The sequence below is a fragment of the Saccopteryx bilineata genome, chromosome 7 (genome assembly GCF_036850765.1).
Source record: "Saccopteryx bilineata isolate mSacBil1 chromosome 7, mSacBil1_pri_phased_curated, whole genome shotgun sequence".
Classification (NCBI taxonomy): domain Eukaryota; kingdom Metazoa; phylum Chordata; class Mammalia; order Chiroptera; family Emballonuridae; genus Saccopteryx; species Saccopteryx bilineata.
The window spans coordinates 21,657,724-21,674,919 of NC_089496.1; the positions used below are offsets into that span (position 1 = coordinate 21,657,724).

Here is a 17,196-nt window from a genome sequence, read left to right on the forward strand (position 1 = left end):
TGCGGGAGTCTGTCTGACTACATCCCCATTTCCAACTTCAGAAAAAAAAATTTTTTTTAAATTTAAGATTTCTAAACTTTTTGAAAGAAATAATTTTTTAATTAAATAAATTTGTCCTGTAACATTGCATAAGTTTAGGGTGTACAATATGTTGCATTGATACATTTATTTATTGCAATATGATTTTCGATGCCATGATACTTATCATATTACGCATTATATAATATAATTACAGGACAGTGTTATAGTCTATATTCATTATACTGTCCAATAGCTTTCTATGGCATGTTTATTACTCAGTACAAGTTTGTATCCTTAAAAACCATTACTCATCACCTAACCTGTGATGGTGCAGTGGATAAAGCGTCGACCTGGAAATGCTGAGGTCGCTGGTTCGAAACCCTGGGCTTGCCTGGTCAAGGCACATATGGAAGTTGATGCTTCCTGCTCCTCCCCCCCTTCTCTATCTCCTTACTCTCTCTCCCCCCCTTTCTAAAAATGAATGAATAAATAAAAAATTAAAAACCATCACTCATATCTGTCATCATCCCAGTTCCCTGGTAACCATCATTTTACTCTCTTTATAGGTTTAACATTTTTCGATTTCACATATAAGTGATATTATACAGTACTGTGTTCCTCTGAGTTATCTAATTAGCAAAATACATTCAAGGCCCTTCCTGTTTTCACAGATGGGAGGATATCTTTCTCATGGCCGAACAGTATTCCATTGTGTATGTGTACCAGTTCTTTTTTATCCATTCATCCGTTGATGGGCACTTGGGTTGTTTCTATATCTTGGCTATTGTGAGTAGTGCTCCAGTAAACAGGAGACTGCAGCTGTCTCATTGAAATCCTTTCATTTCATTGGAGTCTATACCCCAAACTAGAAATTATTAAGATTCTCTATTTTTAATTTTTGAGGAACCTCCATATTGCTTTCCATAGTGGTTGGACCAGTGTACATGCGCATTAGTGGGGTACTGAGGTTCCTTTCTTACCGCGTCCTCTCCAGAGCCCCTTGTCCCATCTTCTCGATGACAGCCATTCTCACAGGTGCGAAGTGATATCCCATATGGTTTTGAGTTGTACTTCCCTGCTGATTAGTGATGTTGAGCACTCATTTTTATATTTTATTCTTGAGTTATCTTGCTGATAAAAGGAAGGAAATATCAGCATATTAATTAACATTATTAATATTCATTGAATAAAATATTTTGAGAGCCAGGCAATTTTAGACCCTGGGTCTTTAGTTAACAAAACAGAAAAAATTCTTTTGCTCCTGGAGCTAATAGTCTAGTATAAATCTTTTTTTTTTTTTTACAGAGACAAAGAGTCAGAGAGAGGGATAGATAGGGACAGACAGACAGGAACGGCGAGAGATGAGAAGCATCAATCATCAGTTTTTCATTGCAACACCTTAGTTGTTAATTGATTGCTTTCTCATATGTGCCTTGACTGTGGGCCTTCAGCAGACCGATAACCCCTTGCTTGAGCCAGAATCTTTGGGTCCAAACTGGTGAGCTTTTGCTCAAACCAGATGAGCCTGCACTCAAGCTGGTGACCTTGGGGTCTCAAACCTGGATCCTCCGCATCCCAGTCCAACACTCTATCCACTGCGCCACCGCTTGGTCAGGCTAGTATAAATCTTAAGAAAATGTTTCATTTCATATGATGCAACACATAATCTCAATGTCTTTACTGTTGTGATTAACATAACTATAAGAAATTAATACCTGGAGATTTAATTCATGGAGAATTATGCTTCAGAATCAGAATCCTCGATCTTGTTCTTTTATGCAGTTATCATGGTATGTTCAAAAAATTTTTTCACAATGAAAATAATGTACTTTAGTCTATGAGATTACTTTGAATTGTCCCATTTCTAGTTTCATTTAAAAAGTGAGTTTTGGCTCAATTAAAAGTTCATCTCCTTTTAGTGTATTACAAATGGACAATCATAGCTTCATGGTCTGAGAGTGTGTTTTAAGAATATAACCCTCAAAACCATGAATTTCCTGTATCCCAGGATTCATTTTATGGTACACGTAACTTAACGATCTCAAGGGAGATGGGAGAGCTTTGTGGGAAGAAGGTTGTGTGTGCTTTTCTTTTACGGGTGAGGGGAAAATATCAGTAAATGAGGGGGAAATTCCAAACAATTCTTGGAATCAGTTCCTGCCTCCTTGAGACTGATGATGAGTTCATCCCAGCTTTGAAAAATCTGGGCAGAGGCCAGCACCGACTGCATCCCAGCCACAGGCCCGCCAAAGGTCTCCCTCTGTCGTAAAGGACAAAGCGAAGAGCAAAAGTTACAGCCTGCAGTTGAACCCCATGAGCGTATTTATGTCCTGCCTGCACCTGGATACCTAGGCGCACTACAGATGAGAGTTTTCAGTGCTGTGCTCAGAGAGGAGATTTGCAGGCCAGGAAAGCAGCCGGTCTGACCTTCCAGCTGAAACACAAGGAAACACAAACACAACGTAGATGGCACATTGGGAAACCTTATAATCAGATGCCCTTGTTCGATTACCGTGACTAATAATGTGTTCAACAATCAGTTTAATGAAGAATGCCAGTAGCATGGTGGCATTTTCTTGGCCTTTTTCGGTTTTCATTTCAGCAGCAGTTTCTTTTTTTTTCTTTTTCTTTTTTGTACTTTTCTGAAGCTGGAAACGAGGAGAGACAGTCAGACAGACTCCCGCATGCGCCCGACCAGGATCCACCCGGCACGCCCACCAGGGAGCGTCGCTCTGCCGCGACCAGAGCCACCGCAGCGCATGGGCAGAGGCCAAGGAGCCATCCCCAGCGCCCGGGCCATCCTTGCTCCAATGGAGCCTTGGCTGCGGGAGGGAAAGAGAGAGACAGAGAGGAAGGAGGTGGGGGGGTGGAGAAGGAAATGGGCGCTTCTCCTATGTGCCCTGGCCCGGAATCGAACCCGGGTCCCCCGCATGCCAGGCCTACGCTCTACCGCTGAGCGAACCGGCCAGAGCCAGCAGCAGTTTCTTGAGCAACAACAGACCAGATGGATTTAGTTCTTTAAAAAGACATTCAAATTCCTTATTTCAGACTCATTTCTCTTTTGCTAGTTCCATAAACTCGAAAGATCTTTCGCTGCAAATTGAACGTTGCAATGAAACGAAAGATCTTTCGTTTCATTTCGTTGCAATGAAAGATCTTTTTTAATTCATCAGATTGGCAGATTTAATGGTGGATAACAGTATAGGTGAAGGGATACAGGGCTCTTATCATTTGCTAGAGGAAGTGTAAGGTACAGACTCTATGCAGTATAATTTCTCAATATTTATCAGAATCAGACTTTAGTGATGCACGTACATTTTGATCTTGCAATTTCACTTTAAGGAATTTATCTTACAGACATATTTTTACATATATGAAGTTATATATCCAGGAATATTTATTGCATCATTGTTTTAGTAGTAAAAAACTGGGAACATGCCAAATGCCTAGCAATAGAGGACTGGGATTAAATTAAATTTAATCATACAAAGGAATACCTTGTAGTCTTTCAAAAGCAAACACAGTTTTCTAAGAATTTAAGAGGAAGTCACCAAAATATATTAACTGATAAAAACTATATGCAGCGTACTCTGTATGGCATGACTACCTCTTGTGTATGCATGTACTGTGTATATGTTTGCGTGTGTTTATGTGTCTATATATGTATTCGGGCTGGGCTTATGTATAGGTTTACAGCTGTGACTATACAAAACAGAGTTTATTCTTGTACCATTACTTAGTAATTATTGTGTTATTTCCCATCTAAACAACTGTTACCTGCTTTTGTCCACCTCATGTTGTGTGTGTGTGTGTATGTGTGTGTGTGTGTGTGTGTAAGTATATATGAACAATGGCTTATAGTGACTGCAGAGGATGGGAGCTGGGTGGCTGAGTGAGGGTGTGACAGTGATTTATTTTTTATTAAAAGCCTTCTTGTATCTTTTACAAAAATTTTAATATGTGCATGTCTTACCTATTTTAATTAACAAAATATGTTGCTAGATCCAGTAAAGGCAGAAAGTAAGCATTTATCTAGAAGACTAATATAGCTAGTCATGTCTTTGTTAACATGGATACAGTTACCTGCCTACTGCATTATTACTTTTAATTAGAGCCGATATACAGTTAGAATGCATCAGGAAGGACCATCTGCTTTCGATAGGTCTTGTGTTAACCTTGTAATAGTAAAATATTAATAAATTTATTTTGATGATACATGGTATTATAAAACACAATCAGACCAAATATAATTTAGGAAGTTCTAGTAAGAAAAAAATTGTGAAAAGGGAGAAATGGGTTACTTAGAAGGGAAGAGGAATGCAGGGAATGGGGGTGAGAAGGGAAGAGAAAAAAAGAGGGAAGAAGGAAGGCTGGTTGTCGATTGTCTGTTTTTGAGGGTTGAATAACTTCAGTTTAGGACTGAGGATGAAGACATTTCAGCAAAAGAAACAAACGAGCTTTTGGAGAGACAGAGAGCTATTTGATTTTTAATTAATCTGAGAATAATTGACAGAGCATGGTGGTTTTGTTAAGCATTGGTTTAATTCTGGAAGGAACATGGAGTGAATCACAGAAAACTTCAGTTAAATTTTGGGCTATGCAAGTGCGACTATTTAAAATGCATTTAAAGTGTGAATATTTATGATGATGATATAGAATTCCCAGCCTTACTGAAATTAATCATGTGGCGGCATAATTGAGTCACTGACATTTTCAGTGCAAAAATATAAATTGCAAGGAAGACAATTAGACCCGTAACAGGAACAGATTTTCATGGATTTGCTTCTCATTTTTCCTTTCTTTTTTTCCAGGGTAAATGGGAAGCTGGTGGCCCTGAAGGTGATCAGGCTGCAAGAAGAAGAAGGGACACCTTTTACAGCTATCAGGGAAGGTGGGCATACTTTCTTGTTACTTTTGCTTTTGTGTTTGGTGCCCGTCATTGTTTAAATATTATGCACCTCTGAACATGCCAAGTCTCTAAATGGTATGATTATGTCTCATTGTAAACTGAAATGTAAAGATCAGTACCTGCTGTAGTCATATCAGGTCAAGTTAAATAAAATAAGGTCATCCTCCTGCACAGTCGGGTGCGGGAAAAAACAAACTGCTGGGTATTGATGAGAGATGATCACTAACTGAAGAATTTTTATATCTGATTTTGTTTTCAGAGTTCCTAAGTACATATCACTCTAGCATTACTCTATATTTATGACTTTCAAGGGAAGTCCTTAAAAAGGGGGATCATACTGTCTTCTTACTCATTTGTATTCTTTCTTGATTTCTTTGTTTTATCCTTTACTGTATTTTTCTATTATTTTTCTTACTGGCTTATGGATACTTGTTACATATTAGCATCATTTATGTTGTAGTTTCTTCTGACATTTTTCTAAAAAATTCTTTTTACAATGCAGTTATTTGATACATATAATTTTTAAAAATATTTATTAAATACAATTGTTTTATCTTTTCTTTTATTAGTTTCTACATAGTTTCTTATTCCAAGATAATAAAGTATCTTCTTTTACTAGTGAGAACTTTTAAGTTCAGTTTCAGAACCTTTAGTATTAATAGCTTTACTTCTACTACAATACAGTGGTAAAAGTACAAATAGTCTGACACAGAACTTCGGTTTATTTTTGCATGGAAGAAAGCACAGTACCCTGTTCTGCTGATCTACAATGGGCTGTAAATATCAGTGATTTTCTGCAGTAGTATTTTTAAGGCATTGATGAGCTAAATATAGTGCATTCCTAGTCTGAATTGTTTTTTACAGCTGTTTTTATTATTTACGCTATTTTTAAAAGTCTTCTTTGTTTTTGCCTTCACTCTCTTTTTCATTCCACTTCCATTTGCTTTTCCTAACTCCTATTTAGCTGAAAATGTTCTTACAGAGTTAATCAATGACCTTCTTATTGCAAAATCAAGTTGATATCTCTCTTTCTTAATTTACCAAACCTTTTAGCTGATCATACATGGTTGAAACATTCTCCTCTGTGACAACAGATTTCTCAAGTAGGTAGCTTTTTTTTTTTTCTTTCTCTTGTTCTGGCTCCTGTTCTAAATAGGAGTTTTAGGACAAGGAAGGGGCCTTCTTTTCTCTAATCAGTACTTTTTTCAATGTGAATTTGTTATTTCATGAGTTTAAATAGCAACTCTAAGCTGATTACCTACACACGCCTGTCTTTAACTAAGACCTTGATTTTGTTTCCATTCTCCTATATCCATTACCTGGCATTTCCTCTTGAATCCAGTAATATAGCAAGTGAACTTGACTGGAAAGAACTGCTGAGCTACAGCCAGCCGGAATCCAGTAATATATAAAAAGTATAGTATATTACTACTAAGTGAGGTTTATCCCAGAAATGCAAGGCTGGTTCAGTCTTGAAAAATCAATGTGTAACTTAACACATCCAAATGGAACTCATGGTCCCCCTGGCCATCACTCAAATCGTTTTTTTCCACGCAGTGTTAGTATAATAGCAGCACCAGGGTTCCTCTTCCCCAGATGTTGCTCAGGAAGGAGTCCTGTAAGTTATTTCACTAAAACACATCTCAAATCTCTTTACTTCCTCTGTCTTCACTGCCACCCCCAGTCCAGGGAATCATCAGTTCTTGCTTGGTCTTCCATAGTAGCTTCTTATTTGTACTCTCCATATTGTTTTTTTTTTTAATCTTTTTATTATCCCTTCTCTAATCTGTTTTCAACATAATCTTTCAAAAAATCTAAATCATGTGTCACTTCTTATTTGAAAGCCTCAGTTTCAAGTACTGTATGACCTGTCTTTCCCCAAACACGCTATAAAATGTCCTGTGTCAGGGATTTTACGCATACTGTTCCCTATGGCGGAATATTCTTCTCTGGCTCTTTTTATATGCTTGGTGTCGATTCAGATGTTTTCTTTTCAGACAAATTTCCTTTGACTATTATATCTAAAATAGCAGCTGACTATCATCTTACCTTTTGTATGCATTATATCATCACCCTCTTTTCTTTATAGTTCTTCTTGGAATCTGAAGTTAATTAGTTTCACTCCTCTTTACCAGTATATAATCTTAGTGAGATCAGGAACCTTATCTGATTGTTCACTGCTATATCCTCACCATCTAGCATGGTAATCATAATATTTATTGAGCAACTTAACGAAACTCATTGAACTACAGTCTATAAATACAGCAGAGTTTTAGACACAAATTCTACCTTCGAGGAAACTGTCTTCCATGCAAGAGACAGAACATATAGATAATAATTTGAGAAATAATGTTAGGTGGCATTTAAATGCCAAATCCTTTCTAAAAGATTATTTAAAAGAAATTCCTCCATTAGTCAAGGGAAGTAAGGTGTCAGCTGGGTCTTGAATTAGGGAACAGAGAGATAAGCAGTGAAGAGTAGATTGAGGACAAGTTGCATTCCGGAGAGGTGTAGAAGGAGCCAGACCAGAAAGCTCAAGGTCAGGAGTTCTCATTTGGTGGGTGTGGGGATGGGATGGTTATTGGTCCATAGACAGTATCATTACAATAATTGGATAGTGAAACAGGCATTTAGTGTTTATGAACTGGACATTCTGCAATATGTAGGAGACTTTAATATAGAAGTAGGGAAACTACAATGTGAGTCCCTCTGCTAGTTTGTGAAAATAAACTTTAATTGAACAAAGTACTTGTATTCATTTATATATTGTCTATGGCTGCTTCCTTAGAATCAGGTAGTTGTGACAAAGTACATGGTCTGCAAAACCTAAAGTATATACTGTCTGGCCCTTTACAAAGTTGTCTCAATGGGACATGAACAGTTGTTTTATGGCCCATTAGCCTTTTGAATGTCCTAGTGGGCATTCATGCAGGGTGAAAACCTGTTTATATCTGTCTTAGGCTATTAGCCAACTATTTTATGTCGAAGCCCAAAGTAGGCTCTGCACGCATTTAATATGTACCCAATTTTCTAGGAATACAACCACAGGTTAAGTCGAAGGAAAATTGTATTTTGTTTTGTTTAAAACTTTACTAAAATTTGTTTACTATTTTGGAAAGTGACTTATCTAATGGCAGTACTGCTTGCATTATTATAGAAGTTGCTCATGTAACACTCACACAGTCTCATTTTGAAGTGGTTGTGTTTTGCTGATTCTACATACAGGTATGAGCACCACTCTTTAGTATGACTTCTAGTATAGCTGTGCCGGACTATATATTTAAATACATCATTTTATTATAAATTATTTTTTATTTCTCTCTTGCGTATAGATATATTTTTCATTTACGTATAGATATATATTTGAATTTCTATATATAAATATTTGAAATTGTGCACGCAGGTCCTTTTATCTGTGAATTTTTTATTGCAGTAAAAGCATCTTTATAAAGTATTTGTTATAGAAGAGGGAACTGGGTCTGAGGAGACTGGAAACCACTGGCTGAGCTGGAGCAGTGAGCCCCAGTGGAGCTGTGGAGGGAGGCAAGGTTAAGACTGCTATTGAATTTGCTTATGGTAGTTCCTGAATGTCAGGGCGTTGGGGCGTGGAAAGAGAGCCGGGCCTAGGGAGGAGCTGGAGGAAAGTGAAACTGAGTAGCAAGCAAGCTCCCCAGCGGGTGGGGTGTGTGCTGGGGTTAACCAGCCGAGCCTTGCTGGGTGCCTGTTAAGAGACAGTTCATAATGACGTTATTGGATCCAATTCAGTGGTGGGATTTAGCCAGTTTTTACTGGTTCAGCAGAACTGGTACCTAATTTTTTTGTTGAATTCGGTGCACCAGTTGTTAAAATGGCACTAATTAAATGCCATCTCTATGGTGGGTGCCTGTGCAGCCGCTCAATGTGGAAATCACAAATTTACATTCCTTATTCTTTTTTTTATTTATTTTTTTTGTATTTTTCTGAAGCTGGAAACGGGGAGACAGTCAGACAGACTCCCGCATGCACCTGACCAGGATCCACCCGGCATGCCCACCAGGGGGCAACGCTCTGCCCACCAGGGGGCGATGCTCTGCCCATCCGGGGCGTCGCTCTGTTGCGACCAGAGCCACTCTAGCACCTGAGGCAGAGGCCATAGAGCCATCCTCAGCGCCCGGGCCATCTTTGCTCCAATGGGGCCTCGGCTGCAGGAGGGGAAGAGAGAGACAGAGAGGAAGGAGAGGGGGAGGGGTGGAGAAGCAGATGGGCGCTTCTCCTGTGTGCCCTGGCCGGGAATCGAACCCGGGACTTCTGCACGCCAGGCCGATGCTCTACCACTGAGCCAACCGGCCAGGGCCCTTACTCTTTTTTAACATACATCTGCGCAACAGCGGATTGTAAGCACCCATAGTAATGTTCATTCCATCCATAGGTGAAAAAATTGCAAGTGAGGATACCAATCAAGAAGCAATATAGAAATATCTTAAATAACAGTTTTGTTTTTTGGTCAGGTATTATTTAATATTTTTTCATTAATATTTTAAAACTCACAACGTAATTAGTTTTATGTACCTCTTTTATTGTTCTTAGTTAAGTATTAAATGCATGAAATAATAAACTACCTTTTAGTATATCGGTTTTTTTACACCTAAACTGGTCATTAGAGGAGAGAACCGGTATTTAAATTATTTGGGTCTGACCACTGATCCAGTTGTGACAGTCGGGCATATCCATGGGAAGTTGGAGGAAAGAAGCGGATCAGGTCATTTGAAGTTGCTGATGAGCTGTTTATACTGCCTGGATGTGAGACAGGCCCTTGGGCACATGGTGAGTCTGGCCATACGCTTACGAACTGGCCCTGGGATTCAGTTCCGCTGTAGCATGCAGGGCTGACTCTGTAGCTGGGACCTAGTTTTGCGGGTTGGAGAGCCTCTTTAGACTGTGGAGTTGAATGTGTTAGAAAGATAAATCTGATGTTAGGATATGATATAAATGAGATAAGAAGGAACCTGGAAAGGAATAAATCAGTCATTCAAAGTAGGGCAGATTTGACGTTATGAGGACTCAGGTTTATTGGAAAGCAGTGACAAAAAATGATGGTTAGAGAGTGGATTGTCAGAGTTAGCTTAATTATTGGTTATAGATGATCTGAGAGGGAAATATCAATGGTTTTGAGTTGGAAATAGTAAAAAAAAGAGAAATGGTGCCAGAGGGAGAAGTAATTTGTGACTGCCTGGAGCATTGCTTTTAACACTTTCCACTTTGAAAGGTCTGGTATCCAATTCAATTTTCACATTAGCTCTTTGAAGCTTTTTTCTTCTCTATAGAATTTATACTGTTTATAGAATCTCTATTATAAATAAGGAATCGAGGCTCAGAGAATTAAGATGACTTATACAAGGAGTTGGATCTTGTACCTAAATGTTCTTGAATCACAACAGTGTCGTGCTAACTTTGAATGGTAGTTGGGTTGGGTTTTAGGCATTTTGCATTCATGAGACATCTGTATGACAATGTCTTGTTGGCTATGTAGGCGTTAGCTCATAAGAATTCAGTCTATATGGTATATAGTTAGTGTGGTTCTTCACAAGTTGAACAAGTATCAGACTTTTGTGGGAGAACTTTGAGTGAAAATAGGGAGTTAAGTTGCATGGCCATGTAGTGCGGTAGAGTCCCCTGGATATTAGAATCTGGAAAGCTGGGTTTGGTTTTGATCCCAATTGTGTTTTTCATCACTGTACAATATAAGGCAAGTCACCTGTATTAGTTTGCTGGGGCCGTAACAAAGTACCACAGATTGAGTGGCTTAAACAACAGAAATTTGTTATCTCATGTTTCTGAAGTCTAGAAATTCAAGGTCAAGATGTCAGGGCCCTTTTTCTGGGGGCCATTAGGGAAGGATCCTTTGCAAGCCTCTCTCCTTGGCCTGTAGACAGTAGGCCCTGTCTCTTCACACCATCTTCTCTTTAAACCTGCCTGTGTCCAAATTTCCTTTTTTTTTTTTTTTTGTATTTTTCTGAAGCTGGAAACGGGGAGAGACAGTCAGACTCCCGCATGCGCCCGACCAGGATCCACCCGGCACGCCCACCAGGGGCGATGCTCTGCCCACCAGGGGGCGATGCTCTGCCCTTCCGGGGGGGGGGGGTCACTTTGCCACGACCAGAGCCACTCTAGCACCTGGGGCAGAGGCCAAGGAGCCATCCCCAGCGCCCGGGCCATCTTTGCTCCAATGGAGCCTTGGCTGCGGGAGGGGAAGAGAGAGACAGAGAGGAAGGTGGGGGGTGGAGAAGCAAATGGGCGCTTCTCCTATGTGCCCTGGCTGGGAATCAAACCTGGGTCCCCCGCACGCCAGGCCGATGCTCTACTGATGAGCCAGCCGGCCAGGGCCCAAATTTCCTTTTCTTTATAAGGACACCAGTTGTAATGGATTACGCCCCACTCTAATGGCCTCTCTTTGACTTAATCACCTCTGAAAAAAATTCCTATCTTCAAATACAGTCACGTTCTGAGGTGCTTGGGTTAGCACTTCAATATAGGAATTTTAAAGGACACAATTCAGTCCATGACACCGCCTAATGGCTTTGGACCCCAGTAACCCAATTTGTAGAACACAGGAGTTGGTTTGTGTCATCTCTTAGAAACTGTCTACCTCTGTGGTTTTGATTTCTCAAGGAGTCTTTAAACTCAGAGTTCGACTGTTTTGAATATCAGAAAATAACAGGAATTGTTGAAGCCTGGAGAAACTGATCACAAAAGGGCATTGTATTTTCTTTTGAATGAAATATTTTGAGGTTTTCCTAATAAAATAGGACTTCTGAGTGATTTTGAATGGCTATAAATGACCCTATAGTAAGAAGAACAATGGAACTCTGGTTATTTGTTCCTCTTTTGCCTTCTCATTACTGCCTTTCGTAGCCTTATTTTTCTGCTATTTATGTGTGGAGGCAAAAGCTGTCACCAATGCTCATGATATTTTGCTATTAATACTTTTAGAAATCTGTGCATAATAACTCCTCTGTGTGGCTTGTGGCAGAGCTTGAAATATTTAGGACAAAGATGGGAGAAGCTTGGGATGTGTTCATTTTTACACAGATGAGGAAATAGAATAGCATGGTTTGTTCAATTGCAGTGAAACACTTTAATCTTAGTTTGCCTCCTTTTGGCTGTTTTGGTCAATTTCCTTATTCACAAAATGTCAACAGCAGGAAGACTTCAAAGCAAGAAAGTCCTATGCACAGTAATGAAATTTTTAAGTGGCTGCTTGCCACTTAGAAGCTTACCTGGGAACTTAGATTTTAACACATAATTTTCACCTAAAGTGGAAATACTTGAAAGCAACCCTAATCTTACTTAGATTTATGTCCAAAGGTGGACTTTGAATTTTATCCCATAGAGCTACAGTGCTTAATGGCTTAATTCAGGTCCAGGTGCTGTGAAACATTGTCTTTGATGGCAGCTTAGAGAACTAAGTGGCAGTGCTGAGGGCCAGCTTTTCTCTTTTCACTTAAAACCTTTATATGATGGCGAAATGGTATTTAATGGTGCTGATAAGGAATCAGCAGATAGGCTTGAAAGGGAGCAGATGGAATTTCTTAGGCTATGCCAGCTTTAAAAACACTTAAAAATATGCATGTTCTTACTCTGTGATATTATAGCCTAGATGTTCAAACATTTTTATTTTTATTTTTGACCATAATTTCTCCAGACAAAGAATGAAAGTGAGGGAACCAATTGTCTCCTTTTGTGGATTCTTAAATATCTAATGGTTTTCTTCTTCTTATTATTATTATTGACAGATGGGGAGTCAGAGACAGACTCCCACATGTGCCCTGACCTGGATCCACCCAGCAAACCTCCTATGGGGTGATGCTTTGCACATCTGGGGCCATTGCTCTGTTGCTCAGCAACTGAGCCATTTTAGCACCTGAGACAAGGCCAAGGAGCCACCCTCAGTGCCCGGGGCCAACTTGCTCAAACCATTTGAGCCATGGCTGTGAGAGGAGAAGAGAGAGAGAGAAGGGTGAGGGGTAGAGAAGCAGATGGTCGCTTCTTCTGTGTGCCCTGACCTGGAATCAAAGCCGTAACTTCCGCACGCCAGCAGACACTACTGCTGAGCAAGCCCGCCAGGGCCCTCATGGTTTTCTAATCTGTTATGTTTAAAGAGAAATGCAGATGTTCTGATAGAGAACAATGTAAAATTATAATACTAACAGTTTCAGTGAACAGGATTTAGTGTGTGCGTATACACTGTCCATACACAGCCGGGCCCGGTCCCATTGAAGTCTCACTAAACCCTTAAGGTGTGCAGTTTCATTATTTGTAGCCTAAGGTGGAGAAAGAAGGGCACAGAGGGGTTAAGTCGCTCGCCCAAGGTCACAGCTAGTGTGTGGCCGAGTTAAAAGTTGACTCTGGCTAGTCACAGTCCAGAGGCCACACTTTAACAGTACACTATGTATGATAGAGAGATTTTTAAGCAGAAAGTTTGATATACTGCATATTTGTTTTGTGCAGAGGGTCATATTTTTGCCATTTAATTAAGGTAAGCACAAAAGATTTGCGGGGAGGTGGAGTGGAGGGGAAACGCTTGTTTATGAAAGTACAGTCACGTTATTCAATAAAAACTGTGGGGCAGCCTCCGTGGAGGGCAAGCGAGGGTCCCAAACAGGAAAAGAACCTGTATCCGCTGTGTAGCTAAGGGACAGTCTGGCATGCAGAAGAAGAAGAACCCAGAAACGTTAAACTGTATAATAGGGAACTCATTATTTGAATATATTCTTTTTAATACCCATTTAAATAGACCCAGATTTTCTCTCTTCCTCTGAGTGTGTGTTTGTTCGTTTGTTTGTGCCTCAGTTGATCCCCCGCCCCCACTGTTTATTCTGTTAGCATTCTGGGGAAACGTTTTAGCTTTCTAATAACAGTTGAAGTACTCAGGAAGGCAGAGGTAGATAGAAATTAAAGAGGACATTAAGAGAGAAAGACAGTATCTTTTTATGTGAAACAGTTACTCTACTGGTAAAATGAGTAATTGACTCTTTAATAGTTACTTAATTGTATAATTATAATTTAATTATGTAATTAAATCTTTTCATAGTACAGTAAGTTTGGTATATAAATTATCTAAGTTATTGATATTTCTATAAATTTTGTAAAGTTATGACATAGAAAATGAGGCTCATTTTAATTGAGCATTAAATATCTTGGTGTTTGACTATTTGATTTTTGTTATCACATGTGTCTTATAGCACAGCTCTATTTATTTATTTTATCACACAATTCTCTTTTCTTGTAGCTCTCTGATATAATTGCTTATGAAGATTGAGTATTAGGTTTGATATCTGAGTTGTCATTCAATTGGTAATTAACCAATCTGAGTTTTATTTTTTGCATTTCACGTTTGGGGTATTGTATTACATTTTTAGGGCTGCCATAATAAATTGCCACAAGTTTGGTGACTTGAAGAAACATAAATTTATTCTGTTACACTTCTGGAGGCTTAAAGTCCAAAATCAAGCAGGACGTGCTCCCTCTGAGGGGTCTGTGGGAGAATCCTCTCTTGTCTGCCTGGCTTCCAGTGGCTCCCAGCAACCCCTGGTGTTCCTTGGCTTGTCTCTGCATCATTACAATCTTGGCCTCTGTCATCACATGGCCTTCTACTTTGTGCCTTCTCCTGTTCTTACAGGAACACCAGTTGCTAGACTTACGGTCTACCTTAACACAGCACATCTTCATCTTAGCCAGTTACATCTGCAAAGACATTTTGAGGTTCTGAGTGAATTTTGGGAAGATACTAATTCAGCCCACTACAGTTGTTTATTCCTATTTCACTGAAAGATTTATCAGTAATAGTGGACTGGGGCATGCACTGTACCTTGGACAGCTTAGGAGAAATTTGTCTAGTGGCTTTGATCATACTCTTCATTGTTTTCTTTTTACTGAGTGTATATATATTAGACAAATGAATGGATGCATTAACTTTCTTTAAGGTGACTTGTTCTTGGTTCTTTCTACATAGGTTCTTTTGTTGTTCTTTTGAATTTTTGTTTTTAAAAAAGTATCACTTTCCTGGATGACTAAAGGACTCATGCACTATTTGTCTGGAGAGAATTATGTCAGACGGGGTAGTGAATATGACTGGGACACTGGTAGTTAGATTGGCAGCGTTGAGAACTGATAGAATCGAGACCCCCTAGGCTACAAGTAGATGTGGAAGGACCACAGACAGTCTGCTTCCACAATTCTATGTGTTGACTGATGGGAGTTCAAGCACATTTACCCAAAGACAAAATATAAATTTTGATTGGGATCCTATGCTGTTCCACAAGAAGCCTTTCTTAAATCCAGATATGTAGTCAAACAGTTATATCACTCTTTTTTTTTTTTATAATATACATTTTTTTTTTTAGATTTTATTTATTCATTTTAGAGAGAAGGTACACAGGGAGAGAGAGAGAGAGGCAGAGAGAGAGAAGGGGGGGAGGAGCAGAAAGCATCAACTCCCACATGTGCCTTGACCAGGCAAGCCAGGGGTTTCGAACCAGCGACCTCAGCATTCCAGGTCGATGCTTTACCCACTGCGCCACTACAGGTCAGGCCAGTTATATCACTCTTAAGATCAAATAGAACCTAAAAGTTCTTTGTAATATCTTTCTTTGACAGCATGATTTCTGAATTTCGAGTGTCTGGACCCTTGCCTGGTGAGAGGGGGAGTCTGCCAGAGAAGTCACTGTGTCATTGCTCCCTTTACCCCTGACCTGCGTCTCTCCTGCGGGCTCCGGGAGCTGACTGGAGAGAGGGGCGCAGATGGGCAGTGGCTCCTTGTGTAGTAGGACCAGACCACAGGGCTGGGGAAGGAGGGGAGACGACGCCATCTGTTCCCGTTTGTATTTATCAATATCAGTATTGTGAATTGTTCATCTTCTTGGCATGATTTCTAAGTTAACAAGTGGATCATAAGCGTAGCTTTTAGTGAGTCTTTCCCCTGTGCTAATGCAACATCTGACTCTATGCATTGGGTGACAGGTTAAATTGGGTATCTTTCAAGGGTCTTAATAACCCCTAGGATTCAGTAATTCTGGGCTCAGCTTAGAAATTTCTGAATTCAGCTGTTTTATTGGCAAGTGTTTTTTAAGGCACTAACTGTGCCACCATTGTTTGAGATATATTAGTCCTAGATGAGCTACTTTGGAAGCTAAGTCAGAGTTTAGATTTCACCTTGTCTAGGGCTGTCTCAGGTGCATACTGGTGGCACACAAGCTGCGTGTTCGGATCTCATAGTTAATTTTAACAAATTGTATGAATAACCGACCAGTAAGAATTAGTTTCACTTGTGGTTATGAGGCTGTGCTCTTAAAATCTAACTGCCTGGATTCAAATTTGGTTTCCATTCTCACCTAAGTGTGTGATTTTGAGCAAGTCTATTAAACATTCTGTGCCTCCGTTTTCTCATCTGTAAAAAAAGGAAACAATTACTACTAACCTCATAGGATTGTTAGGATATTGTAATCATTCAATACAAAGATGAGGCAAAGAAATAGAAACAATCAAGGAGTAATAAAGGTTTCTTGGGGAAAAAATTGATTATCAAGAACTAAAAATTCAGGAGAAGATTTGGAGGATGATCTCAAGGAAAATTTCCAAAAGAAGATGAAGAAGAATTATTGTCTCTTACCTCTGTGAGATTAGTGGTGTAGTTTCCTTTGTCTTCTGTATTGTCTCTCTTTCATTTTTCTGCTTGTCTGTTTTGTTCTCTTTCTTACTGGAACTGTCTTTCAGCTGCCTGGTGATCTTGATTGTCAGTTCATCTAAGAGTAAGACACAAACATGCTGTCTGGAAACTCAGTTTTGGGGTAGAGAATGCTGTCGGTTGCTGGACTTCGTTGCATTGTGGTGGGGTTGGGCTGACCAGGTTTTTCCCTCCTCACAGCCCCTTATATGTCAGTTTGTGGGGGTCTCTTCTTACATTTCTACGGAAGAGGTTCTTTAACCTGCTGCCTAGAGGATTTAAGTTGGCTGCCCACATCGTGGCCTTTGAGTAAGAGACATGAGTTGTGGTGGATTCTCACCCTTCAACATGCAGAGTTTTATTGAATCTCTTTATTTTCAGATCAGCTCATGAAGCTAATATAGAGGGACTAAGAGATAATAAAGTACTGAAGGCAAAAAATGATGAGGGCCTGTAAAAGGCCTTGGCAGAAGGGAGAAATAGATGAGTGTGTTTGGGAGGGACTTGAAAGGGAGAAAGGGACACTGGCGAGGGCTTGGTGTTGGACCAGGCACAGAGCTGGAAA

The 17,196-nt window shown here is 39.7% G+C and overlaps 1 protein-coding gene across 5 annotated transcripts in view; it reads left to right on the forward strand.

The window, feature by feature from the left end:
- CDK14 (cyclin dependent kinase 14) overlaps window positions 1–17,196 on the forward strand; it is a 635,411-nt gene that overhangs the window by 182,567 nt on the left and 435,648 nt on the right. For all 5 annotated transcript variants that reach the window (XM_066239829.1, XM_066239828.1, XM_066239831.1 and 2 more), the window contains one exon: window positions 4,833–4,912. In XM_066239829.1, coding sequence (XP_066095926.1) covers window positions 4,833–4,912 — 80 coding nt within the window. The remainder of the gene's footprint in view (window positions 1–4,832; window positions 4,913–17,196) is intronic.